Source organism: Vulpes lagopus, chromosome 12, assembly GCF_018345385.1.
Source record: "Vulpes lagopus strain Blue_001 chromosome 12, ASM1834538v1, whole genome shotgun sequence".
NCBI lineage: Eukaryota > Metazoa > Chordata > Mammalia > Carnivora > Canidae > Vulpes > Vulpes lagopus.
Window position 1 is genome coordinate 2,660,448 of NC_054835.1, and position 18,932 is coordinate 2,679,379.

At 40.6% G+C, this 18,932-nt stretch overlaps 1 protein-coding gene across 1 annotated transcript in view; it reads right to left on the bottom strand.

Moving 5' to 3' along the window:
- Positions 1 to 18,932, bottom strand: part of PSMB7 (proteasome 20S subunit beta 7) — a 63,783-nt gene that overhangs the window by 19,850 nt on the left and 25,001 nt on the right. The window contains exon 6 of the mRNA XM_041724305.1: positions 10,742 to 10,800. Within this exon, the coding sequence (XP_041580239.1) occupies positions 10,742 to 10,800 (59 nt within the window). The remainder of the gene's footprint in view (positions 1 to 10,741; positions 10,801 to 18,932) is intronic.

The window sequence follows — 18,932 nt, forward strand, 5'->3', positions numbered from 1 at the left end:
AATCCCACATCGGGCTCCCGGTGCATGGAGCCTGCTTCTGCCTGTGTCTCTGCATCTCTCTCTCTCTCTCTCTCTGTGACTATCATAAATAAAAAAAAAAAAAAAAAAAAAAACTAATGCTGGGGTGCATCAGTGACTCAGTCAGTTAAGCATCTGACTCTTGATTTTGGTTCAGGTGATGATCTCAGGGTTGTGAGATAGAGCTGAGCGTGGAGTCTGCTTAGCCCTCTCCCTCTGCTCGCCCCCGGCTCACTCTCCTGCAAGCATTCTCTCTCAAATAAATAACCAAACAAAATCTTAGAAAAAAAAAAACTAAAAGAGAGAAAATTGAAGAAAGGTAATACATTTTTTTGATCCAACAATAAAGACACAACTTACTACCATCTAATGCTTATCTAGTGACCTGGCCACTTTGGAAACCAGACTGATGGCTCCTTAAAAGATTAAACATACAGTTACCATATGATCCGGCTATCCCACTCCAAGTGATTGACAAGAGAAATGACAATGTATGCCCACTCAAAAACTTGTAACAAATGCTCACAGCATCATTATTCTTAACAGCCAAAGAGTGAAAACAATCCAAATGCCCATCAACTATTGAATAGGTAAAATAAAATGTGGTATGTACACACAGTGGAGTATTATTAAACCATAAAAAGAAATGAAGTGGGGATCCCTGGGTGGCGCAGCGGTTTAGCACCTGCCTTTGGCTCAGGGCGCGATCCTGGAGACCCGGGATCGAATCCCACGTCGGGCTCCCAGTGCATAGAGCCTGCTTCTCCCTCTGCCTGTGTCTCTGCCTCTGTCTCTCTCTCTCTTTCTCTGTGTGACTATCATAAATAAAAATTTTTAAAAATCTTTAAAAAAAAAAAAAAAGAAATGAAGTAACAATACATGCTACCACATGGATGAAATATTATGAAAATATTGTAAGCTAAAGAAGCCAGTCACAAAAGACGGTATTGTTATGATTCCTATATATGAAATGTCTAGAAAAGGCAAGTCTATGGAGATAAAGGTAGACTAATTGTTGTGCAGGGCTGGGAAGGCTGAGGGTAGATGGGGAGTGATTGCTAATGGGTACAGGGTTTCTTTGGAGAGTGACAAAAATGTTCTAAAATTGATTGTGGTGATAGTTGTCCAATTCTGAGAATATACTACAAACCACTAAACTGCACATTTAAAGTAACTGAGTTATATGGATGTTTAAGTTCTATCTCAATGAAGCTACTATTTAAAAAAAGGCATCCAACATTCTTAGACTAGGGGAGTCAAAACATCCTGTGACATGTCACAAGTCAAAGAACTCACATTCTAATAGTATTTTTTCAAAGCCAGAGATCACAATAAATAAAAACGTCAGTAGAGATCCTCAAAACCATGTAATAAGAAGGAATTTTGGCTCTAGCTATATATTTTTTTTCCCCGACATACATAAGATACCTAAACAGATGTAGCAACCAGACAAACATAACCTTAAAATCTAAAAATCTGGAAAAGTGCATCAAGTTCAGCTCATTAAGCTGACACCCATTAAGGTACAACAAGAAAAACAATCTTAAACACCATCAATATCAAAACAGAAAAACCATTGTTTATGAGAGCTCTCGAAGGTCAGGTGGTTTTTTGTTTTAATTTTGCATTTACTTAAAACTCTGTTTGATGCCAACAGGGTTCAAGTCACACAGGAAGGTGCTTGGGCTCAACACTGATAGTCCTCCTTGATCTCCATTGTCTGCTGTGTGGGTTCCGCCAGCAACCCTCCCAGCGAGTGGTCACCTTCCTATGGAGTCATTAAACCTCTGAATGTCAGCTGGTGGGATTAGCCAGCAGCTTCCACACCTGAGCCCCCGTGGCAGGGACAGAGGCATTTGGATCAAGATCACTAATGAATACAGAATTCATATGCCGCTTGTCAGGGCTCCTGAGCTGAGTCGCACAGATGCAACCTAAATAAGACGGAGGACAGAACAATTGTTGACGAAGATTAAAAAGTTTTGGCAGTTGGGAAAAAAAAGAGCACCTCATTATTCAAATATGATAGTCTTGCTTATTTTTTTTTATTTTTGTTCAAGTTATTCATAATTTACCTCAAATGGACAAATGCCATTCACCAATATTTAAGGACTTCTTGGTCTCATTACTAAATATGAACAGGTCTATGCCATCTGAACATTAGCTATATAAAAAAACAGCTCTCTTGTGAATATCTGAAAACTGTGGGGGGGGAAACAATCAAAGGGTATTTGGGGTGAAGGAGGGTTAAAAGGAAAAAGTCTGATGAACTCAAAGAGAAGAAAAAAATATTTTTCATAGCCAAGTGACTTTTTTATATCTCCCAACATCTCTGTATTTCTAACTTTTTATGTCTTTCTATTCCTGGGCATCTTCCAATCACTGGGCTCACTGAAGAGGTTTATGCACCTCTACTGACATTTGTTTGGCTTCCTGCCATCTTTACAAGCCCTCATCAGAGAAAAACAACCCAAGCAGCCCAGACCTCAGCTCACCTGGAATAAGATGTCTTCCCCACTCTATTGTCAGAGAACCTCAGGCCTCGCAAAGAAGTAGAATGGCACAGTGATGGATCACACTGGAAGGCTTGAAAGCCAGACTGACCAGGATTCAAACAGTGACTCCATCACTGACTAGCAGTATAACCTGGGGCAAGGTATCTGACCTCCCCACCACCCCCTGTTCTGCTCAAAACGGGGCTAACAAAGTATAGATTAGTATAGTATAGATTCTGTACAGTTACTGAAGAGTAAAGGAGAGAATGCCGAGAAAGCTGTTAGAACAGAGTCTGGCACAGTGTACCAGCACTCAACAAGCAAAGCACCAGCTACTGTGATTAGTGTATCTTCAATACCTCCTTCCTCATTCTAGCAAAAAGGCAAATACTTCCACAGCCTCTGGTATGTGTTAAACAGGCTTCCTCTACTGTCATTATGACCTCTCTGCAAATCCGTCTCAGATTTTAAGCTTTCAGATGGGAAAGAAGAGTCCTATCTATCTATATTATGCTATAATCTCTCCAAGCCTGATGCAAGCATGAATGACTGTATCAGTCGTTGCTATGGGATGTTTGTGTCCTGCTACTGAATAACTGAAAAATAGAAGCAGCTGTGATATTTTAAAGCCAATTTTGTGTGAGCCACCATATAAGGTGTTTTATAGACCACATCTAATCCTGACAGCGACCTCCAGGCAGGTCTCTGAATCCCAATCCTCTAGATGGACAGTCTTGGGCCGTGGCTTGCCCAAAATTGTGCCATGAGGACAGTGGAAACAGACTCACAGCCTGATCCTCTAGCTCCTAAGCTCCCATGGCTCCTTTCAACCTGACCACACTGAATCCATGCTCTATGTTTTCCTTCAGGGCCACCCTCTGTGCCAAGCTGACCAAATTCTTTTTAATCAAAATAATGCAGGTCTCTTACACTATTGTCCGTGTACAAAGCACAAATGAATCTGTAATTTCAGTGCTTTTCTACCACCAGACTTAAAAAAAAGAAGAAAAAAAAAACCGTACTATAGTTACTTCTAAGATTTGCTGTCAGGACACCATATTGGTTATGAACGCTTTCATTATTTAAAGTGGATCTATAGCTGCCTGCAATGACAGATTAATTCTGTTTCTTCGGTAGCTAGGTGTTTGGCATCACGTCTGTGAGGTAACCACAAGCCTTTAGGGCAATAGCTGCTCACATCTTTAGCAATCTATAAGGGCTTCTCTAGAGGCCAGCACTTGCCGAGCGATGAAATATGACTCCATAAATCAGACAGCTGAAGTGGCACTTGTATACATCACCATCTATCTTCGTGGCTTCTTTCTGAAGGGTATAGGGTAAGAGCTCATCCCTCGGTATTGTGACCAGAGAAAGGACCATCACAGTTGGCACTGACTAAGCATGTGCTACTTAAAACTGAAGACACACTAAGACTAGGGGGGAAAAAAAGATCCTGCTGGTGTTAGCACGCCTCAGGCAGTGGTAGAAGCTTCAGCAACTCATCTTCAAAAGGCAGAGAGCCAGAGCTCTAGAAACCTGCAAAAATTGGCTAAGCCTGCAGTCTTCATTTCTTTAAGTTGAGCATCTTCAAAGTCTAGAATTCTAACTGTAGGGCACAGCAGCTGCCACTGCAGATCTGATCCTCTCCGCTTTTGGCAGCTCTCAACTTGAGATTCTAGCAAAAGAATTTTTCAAGTTGCTATTATTGCCTGTCATGGATTTATAAATATTGTGCACTATCTGCTGTGGCATGGCTCTCATGGGACGCCAGAGCATGCCAAATGCATAACAGAATGAAAAACAGTTTCTATTCTTCAAATAAATGCTAATTTTTTTTAACTGTGCTCACACGATGTGTTCGGTGACCAACTTCAATAGTACAGAATATGTATCAGAGAGGGGGGAAAAAAGCTGATTGTCTTTTCCAGCAGCATTCAGCTGCTACTTTCATTAAGCTTGTTTAATTAGATTCCAGATGCTAATTTGCAAGTCGATACCAGAGGGTGCAGGACAGTTTGCCTTTGAATCGTCTCCCTGTGATGTGAGGGTCCTGCCGCACACCACTACCCTTCAGCGGCCCTCACACGGTATTCTGACAATTAGTGCAAAGAGGGGACAGTATTGATCTTGACAGACTAAATATTAATCTTCTACCCGTTTTAATGAATTATAATCTTCAAGAGTTTAAATTTCTCACTGGGCCCAATGAAAACATTCCTTCTTACAAAAAAAAAAAAAAAATAGGATGGATGGAAGACAAACCTAAGTTATCTGATGGATTCCCTTAATTCTCTCCCCACCCTAAAATCAAATCTGTTTTTATGTGAGCAATTTTAGCAATTTTCAAGATACATACCCTCACAAAGCTAACACCGTTATATCCAGGTATTCTGGTCAAATTCCTTATACTAAACTGGAAAATGGACTCAAAAGGCCACAGTGTGGTTATCACTAATTTGCTGTCTGGCTAGCCCATGGGTAATAACCAAGATCAGGGGCTTAATTCTTATACCAGCTTTAACATAGGAAAAAAAAAAATCTGGGGTAGTGGCTCCATGTGATCCATCATCACAACAACAACAACAACAACAACAACAACAACAAAAAACCCAACCAAAACCCTCTAATATAACTGCCCCCTTGTTGTCAGGTCAACTCAACATTTCAAAACCCACTACTCTGCTAATATATAGCAAATAAGCACCTTTGCTGATAAAAATAAAGTGGGAGATTTATCACAATACAATTTTTTTATGCCTTCATTTCTATCACTGCTGAGTACTATGAATAGTAAAGGTGAAGTTATCAAACTGTATCAATAAAAAGATCTGGGAAGGACTAAAGTTGCTTTTGACACCTCTTTATCTACTCGCTCGATAAATACTGGTTGAACGCCTCCTCCGCAGCAGTTACCATGCTAGGTGTAAGGAAAGAGGAAGGAAGCAGCACAGTTCCTGCCCTCGGAGGACTTCCAGGCTAATAGCAAGGAGAGAAACAACAAAATGAAAATGGCCAGACCACTGAAGGCAGTGTCAGGGTCACAACCAGGTGAGGAATTTTAAAGACTGTAAGGTCTCTTAAACTCACATGGTTAGCTGGCAGTTTCCTCTGCAACCTTGAACCAGAGCTTTTACCTGAGGCAAGTCATTGGCTCAGATAACTCGAAACAGCAGACGCCTGTCTTAGCCATTCATGAATCCCAGCTGGGTTTCACCGTTCTGCTTTTTGGCCTATAATCTCCCAATGAGCATTTGCCCTTTGCTCCATCTTCGTGTCGACTGTGTACTTAATGGGGGTGTTTGCTCTGCTGACTCTGCCCGAACGCTGTATATTACTTGAGAAGTGTAGTAGTTATCTTCCTCCATTATCTCAAAAAAATGTTCAGCACTTTCCAGATTGGAAGAAGAGAAAGTCCCCTCCATTTCCCAGGTGGTTTTCGATGACTCAGATTTTGCTTTAGCACAGGGCTATCCTGTCTCAACTCAACAAACACATACTGAACATGAGTTGAAGAACAGAGATGATTTTATGGCCTCTGCCCTCAAAGATCTCCCTCTATCAAGGGCAACTGAGGGAGATACCGCCAAAAATAGCCATCAAACAATGGGATACATGTATACGATGGAAGACAAGAGCACAAATAAATGAAGCAACTAAGGGCACTGCCGGCTGACGCCAGCAGCAAGAAGGAGTCCATGACAAGCAAGTACATCCTGTATTCAAACAATAGCAAGAAGGGCTGTGGTGGAGCAGGATGCAGCCCCACATTTCCCAAAGTTTAATACTCATACTCCTGGGCGTGCACAAGATTGGTGATACATGAATACATTTGTTATCCACATGAATAGTATGCACTCATGTTCTTGTAGCTCAGGAAAAAACAACCAATGCATCACACCCAGGATTTCATAGATATAAACTATATTTAAAAACTAAATTAGGGGGATCCCTGGGTGGCTCAGTGGTTTCGCGCCTGCCTTTGGCCCAGGGCGCGATCCTGGAGTCCCGGGATCGAGTCCGGCGTCGGGTTCCCGGCATGGAGCCTGCTTCTCCCTCTGCCTGTATCTCTGCCTCTCTCTCTCTCTCTATGTCTATCATAAATAAATAAATCTTTAAATAAATAAATAAATAAATAAATAAATAAATAAATAAATAAATAATAAATTAAAGGGGCAGCTCTGGTGGCTCGGTGGTTTAGCACCTCCTTCAGCCCAGGGCGTGATCCTGGAGACCCAGGATCGAGTCCCACGTCGGGCTCCCTGCATGGAGCCTGATTCTCCCTCTGCCTGTGTCTCTGCCTCTCTCTCTCTCTCTCTCTCATGAATAAATAAATAAAATCTTTAAAAAAAAAAACTTAATTAAAAAAAAAACCTAAATTTAACCTAAAATGCTGAACTAAAACATTTGTAGGGAAGAGAAAGGGAACAGACAAGAAATGAATTACAAATGCCAAGATCTATCTAACTGTACAGTTAAGATCTGTGCATTTTATTACATGTACATGATATCACAATCTGTAAAATAGTGAATTAAACAATTTTTTTTCAAGAAAAATAATACAGGTGTCAATATGGCAGAAACCTTAAATGTGATGTGTAAATGACAAGTTCAAGAAACAATGCCATCCTAGCCCTGCCCAATGGAAATATATGAGTCACATACATAGTTTTAAATTTTCTAGTACCTATATTTGAAAAAGTAAAAATAGGGGTGGCCTGGTTACTCAGTCAGTTAAGTGTCTGACTCATGGATTTAGCTCAGGTTGTTATCTTGGGGTCATGAAATCAAGCCCCACATTGGGCTCCTTGCTCAGTGCAGTGTCTACTGGAGATTCTCTCTCCTCTCCCTCTGCTGCTCCCCCTGCTCATGCTTATTCTCTATCACAAGTGAATAGATCTTTAATAAATAAATTAATAGGGGGGGATGGGGTAACTAGGTGACAGGCACTAAGGAGGGCACTTGCTGGGATTAGCACTGGGTGTTATACTATATGTTGGCAAATTGAATTTAAATAATACTTAAAAATAAATAAATAAATAAATAAATAAATAAATAAATAAATAAGAAATTAAATTATAATGTTATTTAACCCAACGTGCTTAAAGTAGCATTGCTTCAATATGCGATGAATACACATATTATTAACAAAATATATATATTATTTTTTTAAAGATGTATTTATTTTAGAGAGAGAGCATGTGCAAGTGTAGACACTGTGCGGGGGGGGGGAGGGGGGTGGCAGGTAGGGACAGAGGGAGAAGGAGAAAGAATCCCAAGCTGACTCCCCACTGAGCGTGGAGCCCAACACATGGCTCAATCTCACAACTGTGAGACCATGACCTGAGCCAAAACCAAGAGTCAGACACTTAACCAAATGAGCCACCCAGGTGCCACAATGAAATATATTTTTCTAATTTTTTGTACTAAGTCTTTAAAACCTGGCATGCATTTTCTATTTATTTACAGTGCTCTCAAGTCAGACTAGACACATTCAAATGCTCAATAGCTACATGTGTTGCTGGCTACCATGCTGGACTACGTAGCTAAAGATAATGAGAACACAGTACAGGTTTCTAAAGGAGATAGGGGCTTTCATTCCATAAATACTGCAGTCTAGGGCCAGTACTTCCAAGGCACAAGTTTAGATAAAGACAAACAGATCGAAAGACAGAAAGGCGAGGGGGTGGTGGTGGGGTGGGACTATGAACTCTAATTGATTTAACAAAAAAGCCAAGAGTGGTTTGACGCCTGCCTTTGGCCCAGGGCACGATCCTGGAGACCTGGGATCGAATCCCACATCGGGCTCCCGGTGCATGGAGCCTGCTTCTCCCTCTGCCCGTGTCTCTGCCTCTCTCTCTCTCTCTCTCTCTCTCTCTGTGACTATCATAAATAAATAAAAATTTAAAAAAAAAAATTCCCCAAAAGACAGCAAGATGGCCAGGTGTTAGTTGCATGGTCTTTACAATAAATTCTGTTGTTATCTACTAACGTCCCTTTAGATTTTTTAAAGAATTCTCTCCCGTCAGTTGTTACACTATTATTTGCCTTCTATGCACACTTAAAGTCACTGCACTGGAGAGGGAGGTACTACATTCTCTATAATAGTGATTTTGCTCATGGTCAGTCTGTGCCAAGTTTCAACCACTTCCGTGACCAAAACCAGTCACCTGAAATTGTAAAATTAATTAGTAGATCAATCTGAAATGGGAATTTGGCCAGGCTGTTTCAAGGTCTCACAGATAATACAAAACTCAAGTGGTCTGAGTTGCACATAAAATCCATCTAAAGAACACATTCTTCAGACTGATATCACACATTTTACTGAAGACATGATCACATTTCCCTTTACTTCCTCAAATCACATCAATATTAAATTCATGGCCTTTGAATCACTTTAAATCCAAACTCTGAATAATATAAAATTACTTTAGCAGAGTGTTAAGTCACTTCTAATATACCTCATGCTTTCAACTTTTTCAGCAATTCTCATTTTTCTCTAACATATGGAGGTTCCAATCAATTGGAAATAGACAAAGCTTTCAAGAAAATTTGAGAAGACTAATGTGGTTTAAAGGAGGGCTTGACATTACTGAGATGATTTTCTAAACAAAAATCGTCAGTCCTTCTCCCTATACCTTAGTTAGTTCTACTGGATTTGTAAAGCCTCGGGAACTCCTCTCCTTTAGTCTAAACACTGGGAGATCTTTTTTTCTTTTTCTTTTTAAGTGACCTGGTACATCTTATTTTTTCTCTGCACTTAAAAACCCCAAAAAGAAAATAATGCTGAAACGAGAATAAATTTTCACACTGAGAAATGAGAACAGAATCCTAATCTCATTTATAGTTGATACCTGGACCTGTTTACTATTCTCAATTGGAGAAAGACACTATTATTTTTACTATAAAATACCTAGCTAAATCCTATCTTTAGTCATATATTTTAACTCTGGCGTATGTCCAAGAAAGGAGAGAAATCGAGCCATCAGTGACCAAGTCACTTACGTGTGCTAACCTCATGTACCAAGGGCATAGAGGCTTCTGGCAGGAGACCCCTGTCCTGGTTGGGCAACATTCACAGCCCAACATCCTCTGGCTCTCAGGGCACGTGGCCCAAACCTAAAGGGCAGAGAGAGCTCCAGAGTTCCAATGACAGCTGGTGCTCCAATGACAATGAGCTAGTGGAAGAACAAAAATTTTTAAATATGCAATCTCCTCCAAAGATGATTAGGCATAAAGCATTGTCAAAAAGTAGTTCCCAGAGACTGGTACATAAACAAAACAATACTGCAAAGGCAGAAACAGCAGATGCCTACATATTAAAGAATAGGGTAAACCACTCATAAATAGCCTATTAATTGTTGAAAACCAGTTGCTACACCCCAACACAAAATTAACTATCAAAAAAAACAAGAGCAGATAATGAAGGCTGACTTCAGGACCTCTGTGCCCACAAGCTGGCTGAGCAGCAGGGATAAAGCACAGCAGAGGAATAATGTGGTACCATGAAGTATCTGAGAATACTGAACACTCCTTTGAAAGTGACAATGGAAGATCTGTGGGTTTGTTCTTGGAGATTTAGAGGGTGGGAAGGATGCTTAATGGCGGGGGGGTGAGATGGGGGGAGCACATCAATCACTCAAGCAGACAGGTGGGATGCCATTCAGAAGGTACCACTCTCCCCTACCACCAAAAAAATATAATAAAGGATCTCTTATAAATATATTTGAGACACCAGATCTGTCGCCCTCTGAGAATAGTCACACAATCCTGTCCCCATCTTCTGCCAGATGCAGAATCCATAGAGATATTTTAGGCTGTCCCCATTTTCAGACCAGGTCTGTGTGACATGCAAAGACATACATCGTTTCTCCATTCTCAGTGAAAAACAAAAAATTGCGTCATTTTCAGATACTGTGATACAGAAAGCTTAGTGCACAAGAAAACATTCCACGTTGCAGCAGCATCCATGGCCAAGAATATTCCCAGACAGCCCAAAGGCCAGAGCAAAATGCTGAACAGTTGGGGGAGGGCATAGCAGGGCCACTTCAAAATGAAGCTTCCCCAACCAACTGGTCTTCTTAGCAAACACAGTTATCTGTGCCAAAGAGCATTTCAACCAACAACAGTGCTGTACAAACTTTGGAGGAATTGGCAATCAATTTGTAAATGTCCGACATACAGCTGGAAAAACACGTGACAAGAGAATAAAACTGCAGAGACTTACATACCTCCATATCTGGCCTAAACTTATCTTCAAACACAGCCATTGCTGCCAAGGAACCAGAACCTGAAAGAAAAAGATGCATTTTTAGTGTATCTACCAACTCCCAGCTTCTACATCTCAAGTTTACTTCCAGGCAGCAAAAATGGCAAAACGCATCCAATGTCTCACTCAAGCAGAGTGTAAATATTAATCCTTTTAGGGCCACATAAACCAGGTAAACAATGCTTCTCAAAAGCCTGAAGTCACACTTACCACTGTCTCAGGTAAACTTGCAACTGGCCCTACTTTCACTCCTGACAGGCGTTATTGTAAATTATTCACAATAAAATGCTGAAGCATGAAAATGAGGTGATGGAAAATTTGTATTTTTTCAAAAAGTGAATGCCACGTAATTTCATACATGCTATGCCGTGAATCTGGTGCTCCACAACTGTGCCTTGGCAGGCTGCTGGGTATAGCGCTAAATACCAAGCCAGTGAGAAAGAATAGATTGCTTTAATGAGCTGGCCCTGGTCGAGTCACCTTGACTCACGGGAAAGCGACTACAGCACCAGCAATGGTAATAGGACTGCGTGCAAGCTGCAGCCACCGGGTTATTCCGGCTTCAACTGTAAAACACTTTATTATGTGGCATTTATTTGGAGCTATTATTTTTAGTTCGTACTTTGAAGAGTAACAGCTGAGTAGACAAAATGACAAAGAAACAAAATTTATTATCACAATAGCAAATGGCTGAAAGGTTACGCTGCATAGATATTAACAGACAGCAGATTTCTCCCTACAAAAGTAGGATATAAAGGCGTTACAAATAAGTGTGGGCTCCCTTTGAATGGATGTAAAAGGCAGCTCAGCACTATTTGAAAATTTAAACTTGCTTTGTTCAGAAACCAGAGAATCTTTAGAAAACCATCATCTTGTCTTTACAGGGTCCTGGCAATATTTCAGGATACTCTACTTTTGGAGAGAGGATAGAGTTGCCCACAATTTTTTACTCCAATTAGAAGATTTTTTTGGCATTTATTACTTTTTAACTTGTTTTGCATAACACTATCTATTTAGCTAGGTCACAGGGAAAACCATATTTTCTATTTAAAATGATTTGTGTACATCGCTTGACCACCTCAATGGTTTTAGCAAAGGAAAAAGGCAGCGATTAAACAGTTTCAAATGAGGTGTCCTGCTGATTTTATCAAGTCTGCTGAATGTATAATGAAAAAGGAGAAGCTGACAGCCACACTGCATTGAGAAAATACAGACTACCTTATCTGAACCATTTAAGGAGGTCCAATTATAGATCAAATTTAAAGGGTAGAAACAGCAGATTTACAGACACAAATCAATGAACATGGTAATCCCGATGAATATGACAGATACTCCTGTTATGGAATATTGCTGTGGTTGAGGATCATTACCTTCACAGCACCAGATACATCACATCTAAAGCAGTGGGAAGCGTCAAGTATAGACTGGTATTACAAGCAATGACTATTCATTTAGGCTTGGGAGCAAAAGGCAGCCCCATTTTCCCCTCTTACCATTTTTTCTCCTTTAAAAAAAAAGAAAAGAAAATCTAAAGAGATATTAAAATATCTCTTCTGGTAAGGAGATAGATATTAAACAGCTATAAAACCAGTGCACCCCAAAAAAACCGGCATATAAGCAAGAGCAAATTCACCAAAGCCAAACCTCTCAATTTCGTTAATAAATGTGTCCTCGAAAATCTGAAAATAAGAGTCAAAGTCCACCAACATTTTATGAGTCACACATTTACTCTGAGATTCAGGGATCAAGAGGGAAAAGTAAGCCAAGTTTCTGCTCTAAGGCACAGGTGAGAACCAGTCTTAGACCTAGTTAAAAAAAAAAAGAAAAAAAAAAAGCTGGTTTGGTGTGGAAAACAAAGGACAGCTGTCATGAAGAAACAAGAAAACTGCAAATACGGAAAGCTCAGGAAAAAATACTTCTAGATAGAAAATGCTCCTGCAGAGCACCCAACAGTAGGCTTGCCTTATCCATTGTGGTCCAAGAATTTCCCTCCAAAGAGTAAAGGGCAAATGTACCAAAGGCCTGAAATAAATGTTAAAACAAGACAGGGGAGGGCAGGTAACCTAAGAGCTAATAGCTTTGTGGAAAACTGTAATAAATTATTTTAAAAGAAAAAAAACCAAGCTTACCAAAAAAAAGACATTTTTCCTTGAAAGTTATTAGCCCTGTTTTAACTCTGAGGCCATCTTTTCTTTGGCAGTTCACCATAAAGTTAATTTTACTATTTTTCCTGGGCACATATACTTCCTTCTGCTTAGCTTCATCTAATATTTTAAGAAGTGAAAATATTTCCCCCCAATATAGTAATTCTTCCCTTATCAAAACAAATTTTTCTTTCCTGCTTAGAAATAATGCTTAACAGACAAAACTTCTGTAAGTGGAAATTATGTACTAAATCTAAACTCTTGAAACAAAAAGTGTCTCTCCAGTGTGGGGATGCTTCTCACACTATCAGAGACTAATTTTTTTCTTTAAGAGCTGGAAGGTGCAGGCCAGGTAAACATAGAAAGAACACTGGAGTCTATTGTGGACATGTAATACATTGTATTTCTGCTTCCCCTTTCCAACAAACACTCCAACCTATACAGCACGGACAGAGTGTCCAGAACTTTTTCTGGAAAGCACAAGCCTGCTAAACTGCCTCATTCTCCTGTTCTTGAGATCAAAGATAAGCAGACTCCAAATACACTTGAAAAGAAAGGGAAATTCAACATTAATAACAATTTCTAAATCACTTGCAAATTAGCTCCTACTCCCAGCTTTTTAGGAAAGGAGGACTCTGGCGCCCCCTTTTCAGAAATACGTGGAAGTGCTAGGAGATAGAGTAGCACTGGCTTGTCAACAGGTCTCCAGGAAACCCTGAACGTGTGTCTACTTAGAACGCTGAAGTCAGAATTTCAAATATGACTGCAACTACCCAAAGTGGCAAGAGAACAAGATGCAAATCCTCACATAATTTAAAGGCAATGCAACTGGGGAAAAAGAAAAAAGATGGTAAACTCAATGAGACCAATAGTCTTTGGTAACTGTATTCAGGTTTTCTAGATTTTGTTTCAGTGCCATTTAAAACTGTATGCAGTATATCACCTGACTAATGCCACACTAGTATAGCAGCCATGAGACCTATAAAATGTTTAGATATTATATCCCATTTTTAAGCCACAATAATGCCCTGAGACTTTCCATGATTTCAGCATCAACCAACCCAGCCTGGCACATTCAAAAAAAAAAGTCTTCTGAGGGAATATTTACCCTGATCCTCTATTCCAAAAACAAAGTCACCTTAGACAACAGAACTCCTTGGCTTCCCATAAAGGAATAAATGAATAGAAAAGCCAGGGACAGTGAACAAGGACCTCTGCTTCAGATGGCAGGCATGTCAGGTGAAGGAAATGATATCAGAGGGAATATGCTTTCCACAAATGCAGGATGAGCTCTAGGAACAAAGGGTGTGGAGGCCTGCCCTCAAAGAGCTTATCTAATGGTGGGAGGAGAAGGCAGTCAAAGAGGAAGAAACCAGGGCATTTTACTGAGCACCCACCACGTGCCACCCATCACGTTAGGCCATTTAGTCATCCCACTGAAGTGATACAGCTTCTTGTCTAGCCTTACAGAACTAAGAAGTACAGGGCAGGAGTCCTGTCTCAGGTGTGACTAGAGACACTCTCTCATACCACAATAGTTCAGAGCAGACATGCATGACCTTCCATGACTTGACCCCCTCCTCACACTTGACACCTAACACAAAACTGGCAATTTCCTAAATTACACCATTTCAAGCCAACCCCACCTTAACACAGACCATGCCCTCTGCCCCACTGACAGTCCACAGAACTCCTAGCCAGCTTCAAACCCCAGCTGAGAGGTTACTTCTTCCCACAAGACTTCCCTGACCAACCCCTCACCACAGGTTTGTCACTCTTCTCTCCGCAACATGTCCATATTTTCATATCTGCAGTCTGGGGCACACAGCACGAAATAGAAGTGCTGAATTAAGCTGGGCTGATCTCAGGACAACTGTCCCAATGATGGAGTTGGGGAAAACTCTGAGCTGGCCCTTAAGAAGTGATGATAGCGGTAAATGCCTTGATAAAGCGGAAAAGAACATTTATGGCCTAACTTAACATCCTGGGATGAATATAAGACAAACTCAAGTGTGAAGCCAAGTTCAATGTTCAAAAAGAAAAAAAGGCTTTAAACCCACAAAACCATGTCATACTCTATGTCATAGTCTGGTCCAAACCTCTGTGATACCACAGGAGTAAAATGCCCTCCATGGGTTCTTGCATTTTACTGCCACCACCTCATTTCATCAGTAGTTTTCATGTAGCTGATCCTTAGCAACCTCCACCAAGTCTGCCTTTTTCAGCCCACCCACAGTGGCTGAGTAGCTAGTGTTGCTTCCAGACAAAGTTCTTTAAAACAGAAAAAAGAGGTGCAATCAGTGACCACTATTTAAAAAGATGGTGTAAAAAAATAATAAATAAATAAATAAATAAATAAATAAATAAATAAAAAGAAAGAAAGAAAGAAAGAAAAGAAAGAAAGAAAGATAGATAGATGATGGTGCAAGACACAGTAGTGGCTACTTGGCTAATCTACAGGCTCACCTCTGTACCCACTGTCCTTCCTGAGCTCACTGTCTACCTCCTCCCTGCCCAACCACTCCGGACTCCCAACCTGGGCTGTGGAGAGAGACAGGGATGAGGGAAGAATATACAACTCAACCCTCTTGCACCCGAGGGGGCCAGGAGCTGCTCTGCACTTCCCGATCCACTGCAGCCACCAGGTGGATACCACTTCACCCCAGCTACTCCTGTTTGGTGGCCATTAAAAGAATTTCTCCCACAACAGATGCCCTCTGGAGTCCTAAAAAGCAGGTCTGCTCCCCATCTCTAACTGTCAGGGCCTGACTCACTTCAAGATGACAGTGGGGGCCATCCACACTGCTAACCTCCAGGAGAAGGGGGTCCCAGGCAAAAATGCCACAAGGGGCCACAGCTCCAGCCAATCTTTTATTTTTTTTTTTAAGATTTTATTTATTTATTAGAGAGAGAGAGAGAGAGAGGCAGAGACACAGGCAGAGGGAGAAGCAGGCTCCATGTAGGGAGCCCGATGTGGGACTCCATCCCGGGTCCCCAGGATCGTGCCCTGGGCCAAACCGCCAAGCCACCAGGGCTGCCCTCCAGCCAATCTTTTAAAATGAAGTATCTGCTCTTATTAATAGCAGGCCACTGGCTTAAGGGGAGGAGGGGGAAGACCAACTCCTGTAAATAGCATAAAATATAAGCCCTGACAGCCCAGGTGGCTCAGCAGTTTAGCACCACCTTCAGCCCAGGGCATGATCTTGGAGACCCACGCATGGAGCCTGCTTCTCCCTCTGCCTATGTCTCTGCCTGTATCTCTACCTCTCCCCCCGCCCTACCCTGTGTCTCTCATGAATAAATAAGTAAAATCTTTCAAAAATATATATAAGCCCTGAAACTCAGAAAAATATGTACAACATGTAGGACATTTATAACTAAGAAGAATCACAGATATGCCAATATGGCAACAGGAAAAAAGGACACAGCAGTTGACGAGAAAAGAAAAAAGGCACTGGCCTATACACAGTGTGTACAGATCAGAAACACTGTTCAAGGCCACTAGTAATCAAAGAAATAGGAGTTTAAATTAAATAACCATTTTTTTTTACCTTTTACATTAACAAAGATTAAAAAGAATAATACCCAGGGCTGACAAAGGTATAGTGAAAGGGGGCAGCCTAACACACTTATAGAAGCAAAAATGAATAAAACTTTTTTTTTTTTTTTTTTTTTTTTTTTTTTTAAGATTTTACTTATTTGAGAGAGAGCAAGCAAGCAAGCAAGCATGAATCAGAGGGAGAGGGAGAAGTAGACTCCTGGCTGAGCAGGGAGCCTGATGCAGGGCTCCATCCTAGGACCCTGGGTTCATCAAAGGAAGATGCTTAAACAACTGAGCTACCCAGGCACTCCTGAATAGAACTTTTCTAAGGGGCAATTTAGGAACATCAATCAGAAAATATAATGGGGGGATCCCTGGGTGGCTCAGCAATTTGGCGACTGCCTGCAGCCCAGGGTGTAATCCCAGAGACCGGGGATCAAGTCCCACGTCGGGCTCCCTGCGTGGAGCCTGCTTCTCCCTCTGCCTGTGTCTCTGCCTCTCTCTCTCTCTGTCTCCCATGAATAAATAAATAGAACCTTAAAAAAAAAAAAAGCATAATAGGGAACGCCTGGGTGGCTCAGCGGTTGCATGTCTGCCTTTGGCTCAGGGCGTGATCCCTGTCCTGGGATCGAGTCCCACATCTGGCTCCCTACATGGAGCCTGCTTTTCTCTCTGCCTGTGTATCTTTGCCCCGCATCCCCCCCCCCCTGTGTATATCATGAATAAATAAAATAAAATCTTTTTTAAAAAATTTAAAAAGAAAGCATAGTGGTATACATCCCCACCAGCAATTCCACTGCTAGAGAGCCATTTTAAAGAAATAAATGGGTAAGTACCCAAATTATGTATATAAAAAGATCACTGTTTAGCAAAACAAAAAGTCTAACGGTAAAGGTAAAACACCACCAATCAGACATCAGAAAAAATAAACAATATTATATATACAGTCATTAAACATGACAATACTTTTTTTGGCACTGAGAAGTTGTCCATGTTAAAATATTCAATAGGGGAAAAACATGTTCCAAAGCAATATTAACACCTAAGCTTAGAGGACAGATTCTACAAATCTGGAAAAATACAAGTCAAAATATTATGCTTCTATCTGGATGGTACTATTTTGTTTACTCACATTTTCTTATTTTTCTTCAAAAGACCATGTATTACCTGCACTTTCTTAAAGCATATACTTGGAGAAAATAAGAACTTGACACGGTACAGGATGAAAAAACTAAAAAGAAAAAGCAAGAAGCCCAAGATCTTGCCAGCCGTCACAAGTCGTGCTGCTAAAAGCAGCAGCATGCAGCTTACTCCTGAAATTTCTATACAGGGGCCTGAAGGTCAATCCATGCATGAGTCAATAGTTCCAAGGAACGACAGCAATCAATCATCACAAACAAATATACACACCATGTCTCTCCACCACGAGGGCTTCCTTAGAATTATCTTAAAGGTAAAAGCATCTTAATAATGAAGTCCTTTGAGCAGATCAGCCTCAAGCCAGATCCTCAAACCAGATTATGCAGAAGTCTGTGCTGTGGCACTCAAATTACTAAGCAGACCACATCGAATACAGACACATGGTGTTTTAAGAAATCTCAAAGCACAGTCCCGTCGGTTTTGTCTGCTCCTCAGACATGGCAGGTCTTAGTAGTCCCATCTTACAAAAGAGGAGACAATCTCAGAGGTAAGCAACTTGCCCAGATCACATAATCAATAATTAACAAATCTGAGATTTTGAACCCAGATCATTCTGAATTTAAAGCATCTGATGTTCCTTCCATTCTGTGTTCCCTCTTAAGTACCAAAGTCAAATGCTTGAGATCAAGATTAACAAGTAAGCATGGAAACAGCTGTATTTTCTTAGCTCACCACCGCAAAAAGAACATGCTTTCCAAACTGCTTTTTCTTCAAACATCAGCAGAATGAATAGCACACATCCAGGTATGGTTAATTTGTGTTGTTTTGCTCAGAAATTTAAATGAGCCTGGGATTTTAGTTAAATGTTTTAAATAATTAAACAGATGTCATTCACTGTTTAGCAATGCCATTCAAGTATGTTCTTAGTATTTACTTTAAAATAGTCCCATTCAAAAAAAATTTTAATGAAAAAGAAAACTGAAATTAGCCTCCATTTTCCAAAACCCCTGAAGGCATTTCTGACCTTAGCTTATCAGTACTAGTAGTCCAGTTTGAATTTAACTTTTTCGGAGAGAACAACCCAACTTGGGACAAAATCTGAAATGTATTTTACCAAGATATCACTTTTACCTGTTCCAAATATTCAAAAACACCTGCATTAAAATGACTTGAGGACAGAAGAGCTTTTTAAAAAACAGGAAATGGAAAAATAAATAAAAATAAAAAATAAAATAAAAAACAGGAAATGGGATGCCTGGGTGGCTCAGTAGTTGAGTGTCTGCTCAGGGCGTGATCCTCAAATCCCAAATCAGGCTCCCTGCATGGAG